The 16,926-nt window shown below is 48.0% G+C and overlaps 1 protein-coding gene across 1 annotated transcript in view; it reads right to left on the reverse strand.

The window, feature by feature from the left end:
• The window catches only part of Smo (smoothened, frizzled class receptor), a 64,334-nt gene that overhangs the window by 17,470 nt on the left and 29,938 nt on the right, over nt 1-16,926 (reverse strand). Inside the window, exons 8-10 of the mRNA XM_077704114.1 lie at nt 14,199-14,307; nt 12,973-13,170; nt 345-484 (exon numbers count right to left, since the gene is read on the reverse strand). Coding sequence (XP_077560240.1) covers nt 345-484; nt 12,973-13,170; nt 14,199-14,307 — 447 coding nt within the window. The remainder of the gene's footprint in view (nt 1-344; nt 485-12,972; nt 13,171-14,198; nt 14,308-16,926) is intronic.

Genomic DNA, 16,926 nt, shown 5'->3' on the forward strand with positions numbered 1-16,926 from the left:
AGTTCCCCTTAAGCGCAATCTCTTTTCAAACCATGTGCGTGCACGTTGATGTCACACGTTTATCGTTTCCGCGAAGTGCTACATCACAAGAGAGCTATTGCCGATCTTAACTTTTAACCAAGAATAGTACAGTCGAACCTCATTAATTTGAACTCGAAGGGGCACGAAAATTTGTTCGAATTAAAAGAAGTACGAATTAACGAAAGCTGTTTAAATACAAATAACTTTTCCGGGACCGCAGCGTCACTTCGAATAAACCAGAAGCTCGAATTAAACGAGGTTCGACTGTAGTGCACAGTTTTGGTGAGATGCGATAGTAAGCGAGCTGACAAGGTCTTCCTCACCAACGGGGTCGTCGTGAGCGCTGTGGAAGCTGATGGAGCCCTGGCCCCGGTTGAGCTCGTGGCGGCGTGTGAAGGCCTCGGCCACCAGCTTGTGCCGCTGCACACGAGGTGGGTCCTGAGAAGGCCGCCGAAGCACCGTCCTGCACCATCCAATAGAGCAAAAAGAAACCACAAATATACAATTTTTTTTTCTTTCAAATGCACGGTGTTTTACGCATCAAAGCCACACCTGGGGTATGAAGTGCACCCAAGTGGAGGGCTCCAGATTAACCGTGATGCGAATAACGGTTGTTTCTCTTTTAGTAGTTCAAACATTAAAGGTACTCCGAACCTTGGAATTCTTCGGAAATATTAAAGTTTTTCTAACTGTAATATTCAATTCTATGGCGAACTGAAGATCATGCAGCTCACTTCCCCCAAGAAGGGAGGCACCAAAACTCCTTTAGGAGAAGACAAATAAGTGAAAGTCAAACGTCAGTGCCAAGGAAATGGCCCAATCATAAAGTGCCCCCGCCTTAAAATTGGCAGCAGGACCAAGTGGTGGGTGGACGCATCCAGCGAATTCACGACAGCCCAATCCGGAACTACCGCAGCAACACACAAGGTGCTTAAAGTTTAAAGGAGCCATGCAGACAAAACACAAGTTTGGTTCATTCGAAAGAGCGCCTGGTTAGTCATACTGACACCACTTTTAATGCACACTTCGCTCTAATAAGAAATATATTTAGGAAAAAAAGTGAATGGCCGTGCGACCCACTGGCTCACTTCCTGCAACAGAACCTGTGACGTCATATATGCCCAGCTGTGCGATTGGCTGATGCTGGCAAAAGCAAACGCAGATTCAGCACGGCTTACAAGCTTGCCGAAGGAGCTATTTTCGCTTAAATGTAATGCATATTCATTTTACAGCAGTAAGAATGGTGCGGTAAACAATGATAGTTACGAAAATACACGTAAGCATAGAAGTACCAAGGCGCACTGCTGTTGGTACTGGGCGCACTATGCTTGTTTTAGCTGCACAGCAGCCCGCCGTTTTGAAGTTGTCTTACACGACACTGGCCGATAGGCGCTTGTCTTACATGACCCTGTTTGTCGAGGATGCTTCACGTTTCACGAAGTGATTGCTTTCTACAGTAACAAAAACAAGCCAGGTGCAAATAAGATCAAAAACAAAGGAACAGCGGACAACAGTTCGTGGATGAGTATGGTATCGCCAATTGGGAGGACTGACGGCAAGCAAGGCTGCAGAGCCAAATGACGCACTGGAAGTTTGTTTGAATACGCGCCCTTGTGACTTCATGGCAGACGTGGCAAAAACACATGATTTGGTGGGAGAATGAAAATTTGAACGTAAATTTATCAATTTCTCAGTGAATACGGCCTCATTTGCTGCTGGACAAGTGCAGGGGCACTATAAAACATGAAATATCTCGAATAAAACAAACCTGTATTTTGTCTGCATGGCCCCTTAGGTGCGGAGCTTAGGATGGCAGGGAGACGAAGTGGCGAACAAGGAAAGAGTGCCAGGAGGAGACGGCACGGTCCGAAACACGCAAGCCAGGGGCAACACTGCTGGGACACTGACATTGCAACTGAAGACTGCGCGGAAGCAGACCACCTGGGGATCGTTAACGGGCGCCGATATCTCGACACACTGGCGTTTTTGTTTTTGGCCCCCATCCGAAAAATGGCCACCATGGAACCACAAATAATCAAGAGGGGTCATCGACACTGCCAGGACAGAGCGTATGAAGAGTGGTCAGGTGACCTAGAGCAAAATGAAGAACTTCCGCGCTGCAAGGGGGAGCAGCACAAGATGACGAATGACACCTGCTGAACAGCTTCCTGAAACAACCAATAAACAACACGACTTGCGCCGGGTGATGATGTCGAGGGCTGAGCAAACTTCAAAGACAGGCCAGCATACCAGGAAACTGGAATTAAAACCAGAGCAAGCATGGAGCCATACTAATGAATGCTAAATGCAAACTCGATGTACCACAATTGGCCTGTAAAGGTCCATTGACATACATTGGTCCGACTCTTACCGTATTTACTCGCGTAATCCTCGCACTCGCGTAATCCTCGCACCCCTAATGTGAGCCAGCAAAACTTGGATTTCTTGGTTCCTCGCATAATCCTCGCACCCCCAACTTTGCAGCGGTGAAAGATGCCTGCTCGCGAAACCCGCATGGTGCACGCGCTCTCCAACACGCGCCCTCCCCCGCCGCCTCTCCGTTCGGCGGAGAGCGCTGTGTATTCAAGGCCATCCAGGCGCCCTAACAACCTGCATGGCTAACAGGCGCCCTAACACACTACTCACACTGTCCTTGTGCCGGTTTCGCGTGCGCGCAACTAGACGGCGTTCGCGCAGCCCGCTGTCGTGTCGTCGTGTCGCCGTCGTGGTCCCGTCGTTGAGCAGCAGCAGTCAGTGAGTCACTCGCGTCAGTGGTGGATAGCTCGCTGCCATTATGAGAACTTTTTGATTGCTTTGTTTTATGCTTGGTGCCGATCTGTTTGTTTTGTGCTTGGTGCCGTTTCGCCATGGGGAAGAACGCCAGGTACACTGCCGCTTTCAAATTGAAAGCGATAGAGTACGCGATCGAACACGGCAACCGCGCCGCAGGCAGGCACTTCGGCGTGCCTGGCGGCAATTTCATGATCGCTGATCAACGGGAGACTGTTTATGATAAGATAAAAAGAAATAGCTGCTGTTGGCAACACTGAGCTTACATATACAAAAAACGACCGCTACATTTAGCGTGATTAGCAGAAGGCAAATTGGCAACACTGTGCACCGGATTTTTTTTCCCCGCATAATTCTCGCACCCCTAACTTCACATTGACTTTTCCGAAAAAAAAGTGCGAGGATTATGCGAGTAAATACGGTATTTGGGGCTGGAATGTGAGGGTTTAGCCAATGCACTAGTACTTTATTTTAACTGCTTAGTTAATAAAGTCTGCAGCCTTAGTCCTGTTCGGAACACAATTTTCTGTTTTTAGTGCAGGTGGCATGAGAAGCTTCTTTTTCTTTCCCAGAGTACCACAACGTTTGATTGATTGATTGAATAAACATTTACTGAGACCGGCAGATGGCGTTTTTACGCACTGCGGCGTGGGCCTCTCTTGTCCCAAGGGTGGTGTAGCTACTCGGCTAGGGACTCAAAGCCGGCAACGGCCTTTCGAGCACCCCCAGTACCTGCTGGACTGTAGTTGTAGCTCATAGTTGTAATTCCGTATGGCTTCTTCGAGCCGTGGCTGGATGGCTCCTGGGGTAAATGCATTGGGGTGCTTGGTACATTCCCATAGGATGTGTGCCAGGTTGGCCCTTCCCTTGCAACAGACTTGGCATTCGGCGGTTGGGTACGTGTCGGGGTACACGTGGTGTAGTAGTGCAGGGGTGGGCACCGATCCCGTCTGTAGTTGGTGTAGCGTGACGACTTTTGCTCAGCTCAGACCTGGTTGTGAGGGTGAGAAAGTCCAGTGGGCCAATCGATAAGCCTTGGTTATTTCATCGTAGTCGGTCATGTGCAGAACCACTCCACAGAATGGCTGGGGGCGGCGGCGCAGTGGGTAAGTGCTCGTGCAGCCGCGTGTGCCTTCTCGTTGTGGTTCGTGTTGGTTCCAAGTTTCTCCTGTGGTTGCTCTGAAGACGGTTAACGCAAAGGCTTAGTGCGGGTATTCCGCAGCGTATACGTACCTTGCTTGCTCGTCACTTGTGTGGTGGTTGACGAGTTGACGAGGGCCTTTGCTCTCACCGAGCGCAGTTCCTTGTTGTAGATTGGTTGCGTGTTCTTGGGTATGTGGTCCACCTTGATTTGGCGGGTATGTTCGGTGGTATGGCGGTTCAGTTGTCGTCCTTGTATTGGCTGTTGTACCCTAGGCTGGCCAGGATTCGACGCCCCGTTTGGGTTGTAGACAGTCGTTCTAACTGTGCTGCTCTTTGCGCCTCGGCAATTTCCTCGAGTGTGTTGTGAATGCCTAGCTGGAGGAAGAGCGCTGTGCTAGTTGTTTCGAACAGGCCGAGGACCGCCTTGTAGGTCTTTTATATGAGTACGTTGATTTTATTTCGCTTGTAAGGAAGCCAGTCGTGGTAGGCGGCCACGTAGGCAATGTGGCTAACCACGAAAAATTGGATCAGCCTAATCAGGTTGTCTTCCTTCATGCCTGCTCTTCTCATTGTGATCCATTCGATGAGTCGCATGGCGTTTGCCGTCTTGGCGACTAGGCATAGCACCGTCTTGCCATTTCGTCCACGTCTCTCGAAGCTCATGCCCAGTACTCCGATTCGTTTCACTTCGGGTACGGTCTGTCCCGATTTCGTGCCGATCTTGATATTTTCGTGTTCGCGCTGGTGCTTCTTGTGCATGTGTCGCAATGGGGGTACCAGGAGCTTTGACTTGCTGGGTGAGCATGCGAGGCACGACCCTTCCAGGTGGTTCTTGGAGTTTGTCTTCGATGTGGGCGTCGCTGCCCCCCCGGCACCCACAAAGTGATATCGTCTGCGTAAATCGTGTGACGGACTCCTGTTTCAGTGATTTTGTGGGCTACCCTGATCATCCCTAAGTCGAAGAGCAGAGGCGAGATCACCGAGCCCTGTGGCGTCTTCATGCTACCTAGCCACTATTCGTTGAACTGCAGGTCTCCAACACATAGCTGCGCAGTACGATCCGTCAGGAAGTCTCTGATGTAGTTGTAGCTTCGCGTGCCCATGCCGAGGTTGGATGATACTTGTGATATAATCGTCAAGTGTTTGACCTTATCGAAGGCGCTCTGCAGGTCGAGCCCCAGGATCGCCTTGTTGTCCTTTGATGTGTTTCTGGGATCTATGATTTCTTGTTTCAGCTGTAACATCGCATCTTGCGTTCCGAGTCACTAACCGAACCCGATGATGGTGGGTGGGTGCAGTTCATTTTCTTCGAGGCACTCTTGCCAGCGGTTTAGGAGGACGTGTTCTAGGACTTTGCCCACGCAGGACGTGAGGGAGACTGGTCTTAGGTTGTCCGTATACGGTGGCTTCCCCAGCTTGTGGATTAGGATGGTTTTGGACGCTTTCCACTGTCGAGGCACAGAGCCCGTCTGCCAGTACTTGTTGAAGTGCTGGCAGATGGACTCGTAGTCTAGGTTTCGGAGTGTCTTGTTGGATATCCGGTCGGTCCAGCGGCTGATCTTCCGCTGAGCTCGTGTAGCGCCACGCGGACCTCTTCGACCTCGATGTCTCGGTCAAGCATGGCGTTGGCGGCACCTCTGTATCAGCCGTGCTGTTCCATGGGGGGTGCTCGGTACGTATTTGTCGATTAGCTTCTTCGCGACCGCTTCCTCCCCGTGTTTCTGTACAGCTCTGTGTAGAAGTCTGCTGAGCCTCTCCCACTGATGCGACTTCGTTTGTGTTTAGTTGGGGAGGTGGCACAGGAGGTTCCAAGTCTTGCTGCAGTGCACCTGCCCATCTGCGGTGTTACACATCTCGTTCCATTGTTGGGAGCAGAGCACGGGACAGTGCTCCTCTATTTTCCTGTTGAGCTCCGTTACTTTTTTCCGCAGCTGTCGGTTCAGGCGTTGCACTTTCTAGCATGCCAGTAAGTATGGACCACTTGGCTTCTAGTAGGTGCACCAGTCTGCTGTCTATTACCTTGATGTCTGTCGGTCTCTATCGTTTTGGTGGATTCTTTGACGTCTTTGTTCAGGTCGTTGGTCCAGACCTCAATGTTGTTGATCTCGCAGTGATTGTGAAGCCGACGGTCTCTGAAGGCGTTCCAGTCTATCCATTTGTGTTCTCTTTTGCGTGATTCGATACGTGTAAGTACCATGATGGCAATGATGGCGTGGTCGCTGCCGAGGTCCTCGCCCGTGTTGGCCAAGGTGACGGCTCTGCTGGCTTCGTTCTTCACAAACGTGAGGTAGGGAGTAGTGTCCCACGACACAGAATTGCCGGTCCTTGTCGGGTTCGTCGGGTACGTGATGAGCACGTAGTCCAGTGCGTCTTGGTGTAGGTTGCGTCCCTTGATGGTGTCCCTCTTGTATCCCCACGCTGGGTGCATCGCGTTGAAATCGTCACACGCGAGGAGCGTGCTGCGTCCCGCCACAGTGCTGGCCCCCTGTAGTAACGTTCTGAATCGGTGTCTGTGTGTCGGATTGCTGTAAACGTTGAGTATGTAGATGCTTCCCTTCTTTCTTCTTTGGCTGTATAGGACCTCGGCGAACGTGTGCTCTATCTTGGTGCGACCACCTTGTGGCAGCTCGTGCTCGATGAGGGTGAGTCCCTTCCGGACAAGGGTGCACATCCCTCTGCCGTCGGCCGGACCCTTGTGCAGTCCATAGCCCGGGAGGGACGGTGTGTCGGTGAGGGTTTCCTGTAGCAGTAGTATGTCCGGTTTCCTTGTGCAGTGTCTGATGTGCTGCTTGAGTGTAGCCTTCTTGTTCTTGAGACCGCGGCCGTTCCACTGCCAGATCAACATTCCTGATGTGGCTGCTGCTCCTGCAGTTGTGGCAGCCATGGTTGGTTGAAGTTTAGTTTGGGTTGGTCGCCTTGGTTGTATAAAAGCTGGGTGTATGTTGGTGTTCCTTGTTGATGGCTGGCCTGGGTTCTTAACAGTTCTTCCAGCATTCCTTATATCTTGCTGAAGCGGATGTGTAGGTTCTGTACCTGAGCTTCGAGTTTGTTGAATCGGCTGTCTACCCATTGCTCGTATTCATTGAATTGATGGGCGATAGCTTCCCTTGACGGATAAGTTTCTGCAGCGCGCTTTTTGCCCATTGGCTCTATGAAATTTCGGGTCTCGCTTTCATCTTGTTTGCTGGTAACGTCCATTGCCTCGTGGCGTTGCAGTGTTGGTTGCGTGGCCGGTTCGCAGGTGTTTGCTGCGAGCATTGCCTGTATATTGGCTATTTCTTCGGTGAAGTTCCCTACCGTTGTCTGAGTTCAGCATTTTCGGTGTGAGCTTGTTGATGGATGTCCTTAGAGCGGCATTCTCAGTTGAAAGGTGGTTGAGGGATGTTTTTAGCGCGGTGTTCTCGCGCTTTGAGGTGTTGCACTCCCCAATTTTGCATCATGTTTCGTGACAAAATGGTGCAAGTATTATGTGGGTAAATATGGCAGCTTCAATATCACCCCATGACGAAGCAGCTGTACACAGGTGGGATTGGAGAAAAACCTGTTGACAACCAATGTCAACAAGCGACTGCCCATAACGGCAGCACCACATGCTTCCCACTACTTCCAGCACTTTGAATAGTGCTTAAAAATATGGCGCTCTTCTGCCATTAGCTGTCATCATTAGAGGCCGGATATTTAGGCATTTCAAAATAGCGTTTTATGAGCCAAGAACCGGCAGGAAAAAAACTTTTTTAGGCCTCCAATGTCGTAAATATAGGCACCATAAATTTTGCATGAATGCAAATAATTTCAAATGAAGAGGTGAAGGAATGTATCTACTACAGGAATACCAATAATATTGTTGTTTATGATTGTACAAAGGAACCAGCAGTTGAACATATCCATTCAATTGTCCTATAACCCTGCTGGACTAATGCAGTGGTGGAACAGAGAATTGGCTTCTTAGAACAGTGCTTGGAGCACCAAAAATGAGGATTTGGAGCACACTTTCCAGCTTTTGGAGCAGGTTGTTTTGGACCACTTTAATTGTCTTGTAAGGACTACTATTCAGAGCCATGCAAATCCTCAACATGCAAAAAAAAAAAAAAAAAAACTACACAGACCATAAAAGCACCAGAAGAAGCTTTTAGCTGGTTTTTCCAAAAAATTATGTAAATTAGGCGTAGTTATTTCAAGCACCAAAACACCAGTTCAAGAGAACAAACACTGCACAAGCAAAGCGTAAGCCTAATTATCAGCATTATACGTTTAGAACTTTTTTTTCTATACGGAGAGCAAGTTTGACAAAGCTTCGAAAGCTCCCTCCAACCCTCCTCCAGAAGACTGGCCACTTTGCACATCAGCGAAGCACTTTTTGCTCATGCCTCTTGAAATGAGGAGATCAGCATTGCTCAACACCTTCTTAGCTGAATCCATTTTGGCCTGTAATTCTTGCTCTTTGCCAGCTTTGCTTGTAGCACTGGAATCATCTCGCTTTGACTTCTTTTCGCATGGTTCTCCCAATGATTGGCCTTTAAGTCGCTGCATTTTACATTTATGAGAGCCCTTCACAGCTCTGATGAGATCTCCACTCAGGGGCACTGCTGCTGCATTGCGGCCAAATCTTTCTGAGAACGTCATTATAGGCCAAAGGGCGTTGACACTTGAAATGGAGAAACTAGTTTGGGCTTGAGACATACGCCCAGCTTCACTGAGGTCTCCCTCTACATCTGCGTTTCCCAAGCGAGAGGCTTAACAGCGCTTTTCAAGTGCTCCCAGTAATGGGTACCTTAGGGCCTTATCACCTAGCTTTAAAAGCTCAAAGATCTTTTGCCAGAACTCATCCAGCCGATCAAAAGCGGTATAGTCAATGTTTTATGCCGTAACAAGGCTGAATTCATCCATTGAAGAGGGCACCTGGTGAGGTGCAATTATTGGGGAAGCTCTTAGCCAAGCTCCTCATAGATGCAGCAGAGCCTTTTACACTGAAAAGGCCTGCTGATGCAATTGGGGTCCCTCAGCACAGTTTTTGAAGTGGAAGCCTGGAGAGCAGGTATCCAGTGGCCTTTAGGTAGAGGCTCCTTGCTTCTACTTGGAACTGCTTCTTTTCATGCGGTGCCCAGTCAGCGAGGGCAGCTTTGGTATCTACGCCGATTTCAACGCACTCCTTGCAGTTGGATGGTCAATGAATTTCAAGTTCTCCAGACTTTTCCTGGTAGACTTCTCGGTGCAAAAAACGTCCAGGGAACTTGATCAAAACTTCTATCTCAGAAAAAGAGGATGTGTAGCAGTGGCTCTGTTTTTTTGGAACAGGGTGAAAAACCCAACGAACAAATCAGTGCAGTTGCGCAAAAAAAGTGCCTTGGACAGAAAAGCATTATCTGCGAGAGATCGATTCAGGCGGTATAGAGCACATCACCACGAGCATTTCAACCAGTCAGCACCACTTCTTCCACTGCTGGCAGCAGTTGAATGAGCCGGTCAAGAGCCGGGCCAAGTGTCAGCAAATGAGAGCTCATGTGTCGAAGAAAACATTCTCAGGTAGGTTGAGGGCATTCTGGCCGGCTTTCAGAAGCTCACTTTGTCATGTGGAGTTTCTGAAGAAGCAATAAGTACCCACAAGTGCCGCTTCTACATCACTGCCCAATGCAGCTAGGGCATGCCATAAGGCATTGTGCACTTTATGCAACGAACCCTCCCTAATATTGAAAAGGGCAGGGCTGACATGTTTTTTCAGCTGCCCTTTTAGGCTCTTCACTAAATAAGGCCCGTAACTGTAAAAACACAACAGGTTGTCTCTTGGAAGGTCTTGCACTGCTTCCTTCACAGCATTGAGGAGAACGTCTGCTCTTGATAAGAACAGTATCTCACGAGCACATCAAGCTGGCAGTGCTGTTCCGGAATCGGTTTCTCACCAATTTAAGGGGGGACGTGGCTTTCAAAATCAACTTTTTTATTTCTTTGTGGATTTTGATGAAAATTGGCACAGCAACTGGAAATGCTTCTGTGATAACACCATAAAAATTTGAAGTTAATATTTTGATAACTTTTTTATGTATGAAATTTTCTTTCTGTTCCGCTTGTACCGAGCTTGAGCGGCTTATAAAACACGATAGAAAACTTGTTCGAAGTGCTTTGCATTCCCAAATGAATGGACGAGGTCGTGACAGTTTTAGAATTTTTTTTTTACAACACAATGTTTTTTAGTTTTCATTTTTTTAGAGGTTAATGTGTAACAGGCATGTTGACTGTGAACGATTATTTGAATAAAAAAATCACAAAAAACAAATCTGGAAAACTAAAAGTGTCACGACCTGAACAGTTCATCAAGGAATGTAATGCAAGAAACGGAATCAAAATAGACCCAGCAGTCACGAAGAAATCCCTGGGACAAGCGACACAGGTGGCAAAAAAAACTGTTTTGAGAAAACGGCTTCCGAAGTTGCAACATAGGTTTCACATATCAAAAGTCGTCACGGTTGTAGCCTTTCATGTCCTTTTGAACATGGGGCTTCTGGAAGGCCTTGCCTTGAAATTGGAGTGCCTTTTCAGCCTTTCTCTGTCCAGAAAACATCATTTTCAGCTCCTCCGTGAAGAGTACATACCCCCCTTTGCAAACCAAACGGAGGGGAGATGGGTTTCAATGGGCTTTCAATGCAAAGTAGGTTAGTTGGTTGGCTGTATCGCACTGGACAACCTCCTTTTGCAGTGTTGTCACCATGGCAACAAGTTAAGCATTTTTTAACTTAAATTTGAACATTTTTGGCTTTTTTTTCATGTTTTATCTTGCCTGGCACAGCAACTTAGTACTCATAGCGCAGGTGTTCATTGCCAAAAGTTTGCATACCACAAGGTTGAAAATGAGCTACTTTGAAGCTTGGTAGAGTATTCTGCATAACTCCCAACTTCAATGCAAGAGCATATTTTTTTTACTACTTTTGACATTCAAGGCATCCAATATTTCTCGCAGCACAGCCAGTATGCCATGAGCAATGGTATCAATAATTTCCCTAAAAAAGTCACTGTTAAATGCTGCCACAGTAACGTACATTTTTAACGCAGAGAGCATATTTTTATTCCTATATTACTAACTCAAATCTGTTTGCATGAAAATTACAAGTGCACGGGAAACATTGCGCAAGAAAGGCGATATGGCTGGCGCGCATCGCAGCGCACGCTTACCGCGACATATCGAGCTTTGATTATACCTGATATGGCTGGTCAGGTCGCTTTTAAGATTAAAACTAACGTCGCAGGCATTAATTACAACTACTGGCGTTCAATCGTAACCGGTTGCCCAGTCATGTGATGCTCCAATGCGCGTCGGCTATGCCGTCCGCGCCGCAGCGTTTGACGCGTCGACCGTTTCTTTCTCAAGGCTAGCGAGCCCACAGTCAAAACACAGCAATAACTAAGCGTGTAAACATCGCAAATCCAACTAAAAGTTCACTTCACGAACCGCTATCGCAAGCGCGCACACCGCGTCACCCTCCGGGGTCTGGCGACGGTAGAGTCACGCGCACCACGAAGCGTTCGATGACCTCCACCTTTCGAGCCACACAACTTCCCGTAATCTGGCTCGTTATCTCTGGCATTCCCATCGCGATAACGTCCGTTTTGAATACCACAGATTGAACAGAAACTCGGCCGAGCGAAGCGGCGAAAATGAACTCAATCCGCTCGCTACGCAGCTCAGGCGGCCGCCATCTTGCGTTGCGCCCGCGACATCCAATCAGGAGGGTCGTCGTTCTGCGCCCCGACCGGAGGACCAATAGCGCTTCAGCATCTATTTCTAGCTTCGTTTGTGCGTCGTTTCTTTTCTGCCGTTTGTGCGTTTGTGAATGAACGAAGATAAAAGAGACGAGCGGAACCGGAAAAACGATCGCTCGGCCGATCTAACCATATCAAAATGGCCGCGCCCGGTGGCACCGTTGCGGAGATAGAGCGCTCCGAAAATTGCCGTTTTTTTCGCCCTTTTGCGCTGATAGTTTGTCACCGCACCTGACAAAAGTATTTTTTTATGCCACTTTGCGACGCTTTTCAGCGTAAAAACTTTGCAGACGCACAGAATAGGAAACATAGAAGCCGAATATGCGGGTTTCAAAAAAACGATGTTTTGGTCATTTTTCCGAAGTTGAAAGCCGCGTCCCCCCTTAAAGTGTGAAAATGTCTCCGGGTGTATTCAACTCCTGGACTGCAATGTCCTTGAAATAAGGGTCCAATATGTATGACACTATGTAAGAAACTTTCTTTCTGCCGTACTAGAAGTTGGAAATCTGTGAGTCAGTGAACATTAGTGGAGAAATAGCAGAAACTGTATCACCTCACGGAAAATAATAATTTCAATGTCGTTTCATTCCCGGGAGAAACCACCAATACCCTGCGACTGTTTCGGAGACGACATGGAGCAATTTTTCAAATTAACACGCTTTTGGAGCAGCATGAAGCAGGATGACCCTCTTGGCTCAGCTTGGAGCAATTACTGCCGCAGTTCCCCCCGCTGAGGTACCTATCTTGGAACAGATAATTGCTGTCAGGGGTTAGTTGGAGAGGAATATAAGCTTTGGGGCAATGTTCTGTTCTGAGCCAGGCCCTCCCCAGCACAAGGCCCGGTACAAGCCTGGCACTTCCAGAGCAATGCAAAATGTTAATTACACGTGTTGATATGCCGCATTGCATTTTTAGACCAACCTAAACGAAACCAAGCCATTTTTATTTAAGAAAAGGATGTGCAGAATCGAGTAAACGAACATTTTTCGTAAAAAAAAATCACAGATCCTAGAAAAAAAGTACTGGCCTTGCTGGGGCTTGAACCCGGGACACTGGTTCCAAAACCCACGATTCTACCCGTCGGCTACTGAGGAAGAACCGCACAGCCTTTTTAGCAGTTGTGTAAAACAACTGGAGGAGTATTTCGAGCGAAGTAGTAGAGGGCACTGGGTGCCTACAGGAAATGCACGGCTTGTACCCGCGAGGGAATGGAATCTCGCCCCTCGACGGGGTCCCTGGAGGCGAAGAAATGTCCCCCCAGCTGACCTGCACCAGAAGTGCCTCCAGACGTGGGCGGTGGCCGAGGTGAGCACCCAGGAGGCCAGCGCCAGGCAGGCGCCCAGGAAGGACACCAGGTGCAGCTGCAGCATGGCCAGGCTGGGACGGGCGTCCGGCTCGCACGCCCGCACGGGCAGCTCGGGGGGCACCACCCGGCTCTGGGCGGCCGCCACATTCGCCCGGCAACTGCACGGGCCACCGAGACAGGATGGGGGTCACTTTTGACTGCGGGGTCTAATGAGCCTAAGTTGCACATGGCCTATGAGGCGCGACGTAGTGGAGGGCTCTGGATTGATCTTAGCCACCTTTGGATCTTAACGTGCGCCAAAATCTCGTACATACACACAGATGTTTTTGCTTTTCGCCACCATCAGAAAAGCGACCACTGTGGTCGGGAATCCAACCCGTATCACTGGGCTCAGCACCACAACGCCTTAGCCACTAAGCCACCATGGCGGGTAAGAAACCGGTTCCACCAAGGGACAAATTTGATACCATTTTCACTGTTTTTCATTTCTCTAGTTTCCTTAACATGCTTTCTTTCCTTTATGCATGCACGGGGGAATGCCTGCGTGTGCACAGAAACCAAAACGGTGCTCTTGATTGCAATGTATGACAAGCTCGGGCAGTTACTTCTGTTTCTCAGTCATCATCGTCGGCTAATCTAAGTCCACTGTAAGACGAAGCTTTCTTGTAACGACCTCCCTTCAGTTCAGCCATGGGAAACTTCCCATGACTGAACTTCCATACACATGACAAAAACCAAGGTTTGGCGCAGGTTTGGTGCAGAACATTTAAATGTACCAAAATGCAGCAGGATTCAATTTCTAAAGCAGTTTAGAACTATATTAGTGTAGCAACCACAACACTACACTGACAATGACTCCCAAATAAAGATTTTTTTTAATGGAAAGAAGGCGGCTTAAGCTTCAGGATTTTGTTAGTGTTGAATACTTCAAAATTTGCACACACTGAACTCTGAAAAAAAGAAAAAAAAGAAAAAGAAAACAGACACCAAATATTAAACGTGAAATAAATACTGAAAACTTGCCTAGTTTTTACTCGAGCATAGGGCTAAATTATGGCGTCACAGTGATGCAAAACTACCGTCCTGCTTACTTGCCCACATACATTAAATTGCTCGACATTTTGCACAAAAATACCAGTGATGCGACAAGGGGCACGATGTGAGAGAGAGGAATAGTGCGGCTCACGCGATGTAGTTGTGCAGACTCGTCTCCCAGGTGGGCCGGTTGCGGAACTCGTAGATGTGGCACACGTACGTGCACGACACCAGCAGCACCGCACTCACCAGGAACAGGCCTACGTAACACCGGAAGGGTCGCCCGTCACCATCACGAAACAATGTGTTTGTTACGTGACGGTCACTCAAGTCAGACTCTTTGTGCTTCAGTACTATCTTTCACCACACAAAATATGCACACACCCAGGAGCAAGTTGGCTAAAGTTCAACATTCCTCACTGGGGAATCGTACCCGCGAAATTTTTTTGGCACCCGCCATGGTAGGCCCCCACTCAACCAGTGCCAGTAAGTACAGAAAATATTGCCACAGTCCAGTGATCTGACGGTAGCTCAGAGACATTCAAACAGCGCAAAGTGGGGATTCCATCAATCCCTCGTCCGCGCGAGATCAGGCGTGGGCGCCCCGGCTTGAGGAAGGAGAGAGGAAGTCTGTATGGACCTCCTGGGCCCATTTCCTACCTCCACGACGGGGTGGTGGCAACTGACTACCTCACGCGGTACGCAGAGACAGCATCTGTCCCAAGAGCAACTGCAGCTAAAGTAGCTCGATTCTTCGTTCACAACATTGCTTTATGGCATGGAGCTCCCCAGACTGCCGTAACAGGCAGGGGCACAGCTTTCACTGCTGACCTCATGCAGTCCATCATGATAGTACTAACCCACACCACTCACAGGCGAACAGCTGCTTACCATCTGTAGACAAATGGCTTGACTGAGAGACTAAACAGGATTCTCACCAACATGTTCTCAACGTATGCCGACGTAGAGCATAAAATGTGGGATGAGATCTTGCCGTACACAACATTCGCATACAACACGGCAGTTCAGGAGACCACAGCAATGACTCCATTTCAGCTGGTTTATGGTCGCACTGCCACTATGACTCTTGATTGCACGCTACCGGTTCACGAGGATGAGACCAGCGACATCGACTATTTTGTGCAAAGAGCCGAGGAAGCACGCCAACTAGCACGGCAACGAATTCAATGTCAGCAGAGTTCTGATGCTGCTCGCTACAACAAGCACAGGCGGGCCCCGTGTTTTACGAACCAGGGGACACGGTTTGGGTTTGGACACCAGGAAAAACTGCTCCGTTTGTATTTCAGGCCATATAAAGTTGTTCGCCACCTTAGTAAAATCAAATATAAAGTGGCACCTAATGGTAGGGCTCACTGCTCACGATGCGTCCGGCCAACTTCTGAGGTTGTGCACGGGGTCCAAATTAAGCGCACTACACCACCACGCGAATCCGATACATGATAATAGACAGAACATTTTCTCTTCCCAATTCCTGTGACGGTTAACCTTCGGCAATGAAGCACTGCATTATCTCTTTTCGCGGCCATCATCTATTTCTTCCTGGTGAAACCCACTTCGAGCATCAAGACGATGCTCCTTCCGAAGAAAAGGGCAATGCCGCAGTCCAGTAATTCGACAGCAGCTCCAAGACATTCAAACAGCGCAGAGTGGCGATGCCTTCGATCCCTCGTTCGCGCGAGAGCGAAGAGGACGTTTTCCCTCGGCTGCTCTCTCAGCTGTGACAGTGTCGCCATTAGACTGTCCTAGGGTTTATGTCCTTTTTGCTAATTAAATTAACTTCTTACTCTTGACAAGACTCAACATTACGGTGCAATATGCTTCAGAACCCCTTGTTGGTCTGAACAGACCTTGCTTAAGGGGGGACGTGGCTTTCAAAATCAACTTTTTTATTTCTGAGTGGATTTTGATGAAAATTGGCACAGCAACTGGAAATGCTTCTGTGATAACACCATCAAAATTTCAAGATAATATTTTGATAACTTTTTTATTTATTAAATTTTCTTTCTGTTCCGCTTGTACCGAGCTTGAGCGACTTATAAAACACGATAGAAAACTTGTTCGAAGTGCTTTGCATTCCCAAATAAATGGGCGAGGTCGTGACAGTTTTAGAATTTTTTTTTTACAAAACAATATTTTTTAGTTTTCATTTTTTTAGAGGTGAATGTGCAACAGGCATGTTGATTGTGAACGACTATTTGAATAAAAAAGTCACAAAAAACAAATCTGGAAAACCAAAAGTGTCACGACCTGAACTGTTCATCAAGGAATGTAATGCAAGAAACGGAATCAAAATAGACCCAGTGGTCACGAAGAAATCCCTGGTACAAGCGACAGAGGTGGCAAAAAAAACTGTTTTGAGAAAACGGCTTCCGAAGTTGCAACATAGGTTTCACTTATCAAAAGTCGCCACGGTTGCAGCCTTTCATGTCCTTTTGAACATGGGGCTTCTGGAAGGCCTTGCCTTGAAATTGGAGTGCCTTTTACAGCCTTTCTCTTTCCAGAAAACATCATTTTCAGCTCCTCCGTGAAGAGTACATACCCCCTTTGCAAACCAAACGGAGGGGAAGATGGGTTTCAATGGGCTTTCAATGCAAAGTAGGTTAGCTGGTTGGCTGTATCGCACTGGACAACCTCCTTTTGCAGTGTTGTCACCATGGCAACAAGTTAAGCATTTTTTTTACTTAAATTTGAACATTTTTGGCTTTTTTTATGTTTTATCTTGCCTGGCACAGCAACTTAGTACTCATACGTGCAGTTGTTCATTGCCAAAAGTTTGCATACCACAAGGATGAAAATGAGCTACTTTGAAGCTTGGTAGAGTATTCTGCATAACTCCCAACTTCAATGCAAGAGCATAT

Source organism: Haemaphysalis longicornis, unplaced genomic scaffold (assembly GCF_048455015.1).
Source record: "Haemaphysalis longicornis isolate Haplotype H1 unplaced genomic scaffold, Haemaphysalis longicornis Haplotype H1 scaffold_3, whole genome shotgun sequence".
Lineage (NCBI taxonomy): Eukaryota > Metazoa > Arthropoda > Arachnida > Ixodida > Ixodidae > Haemaphysalis > Haemaphysalis longicornis.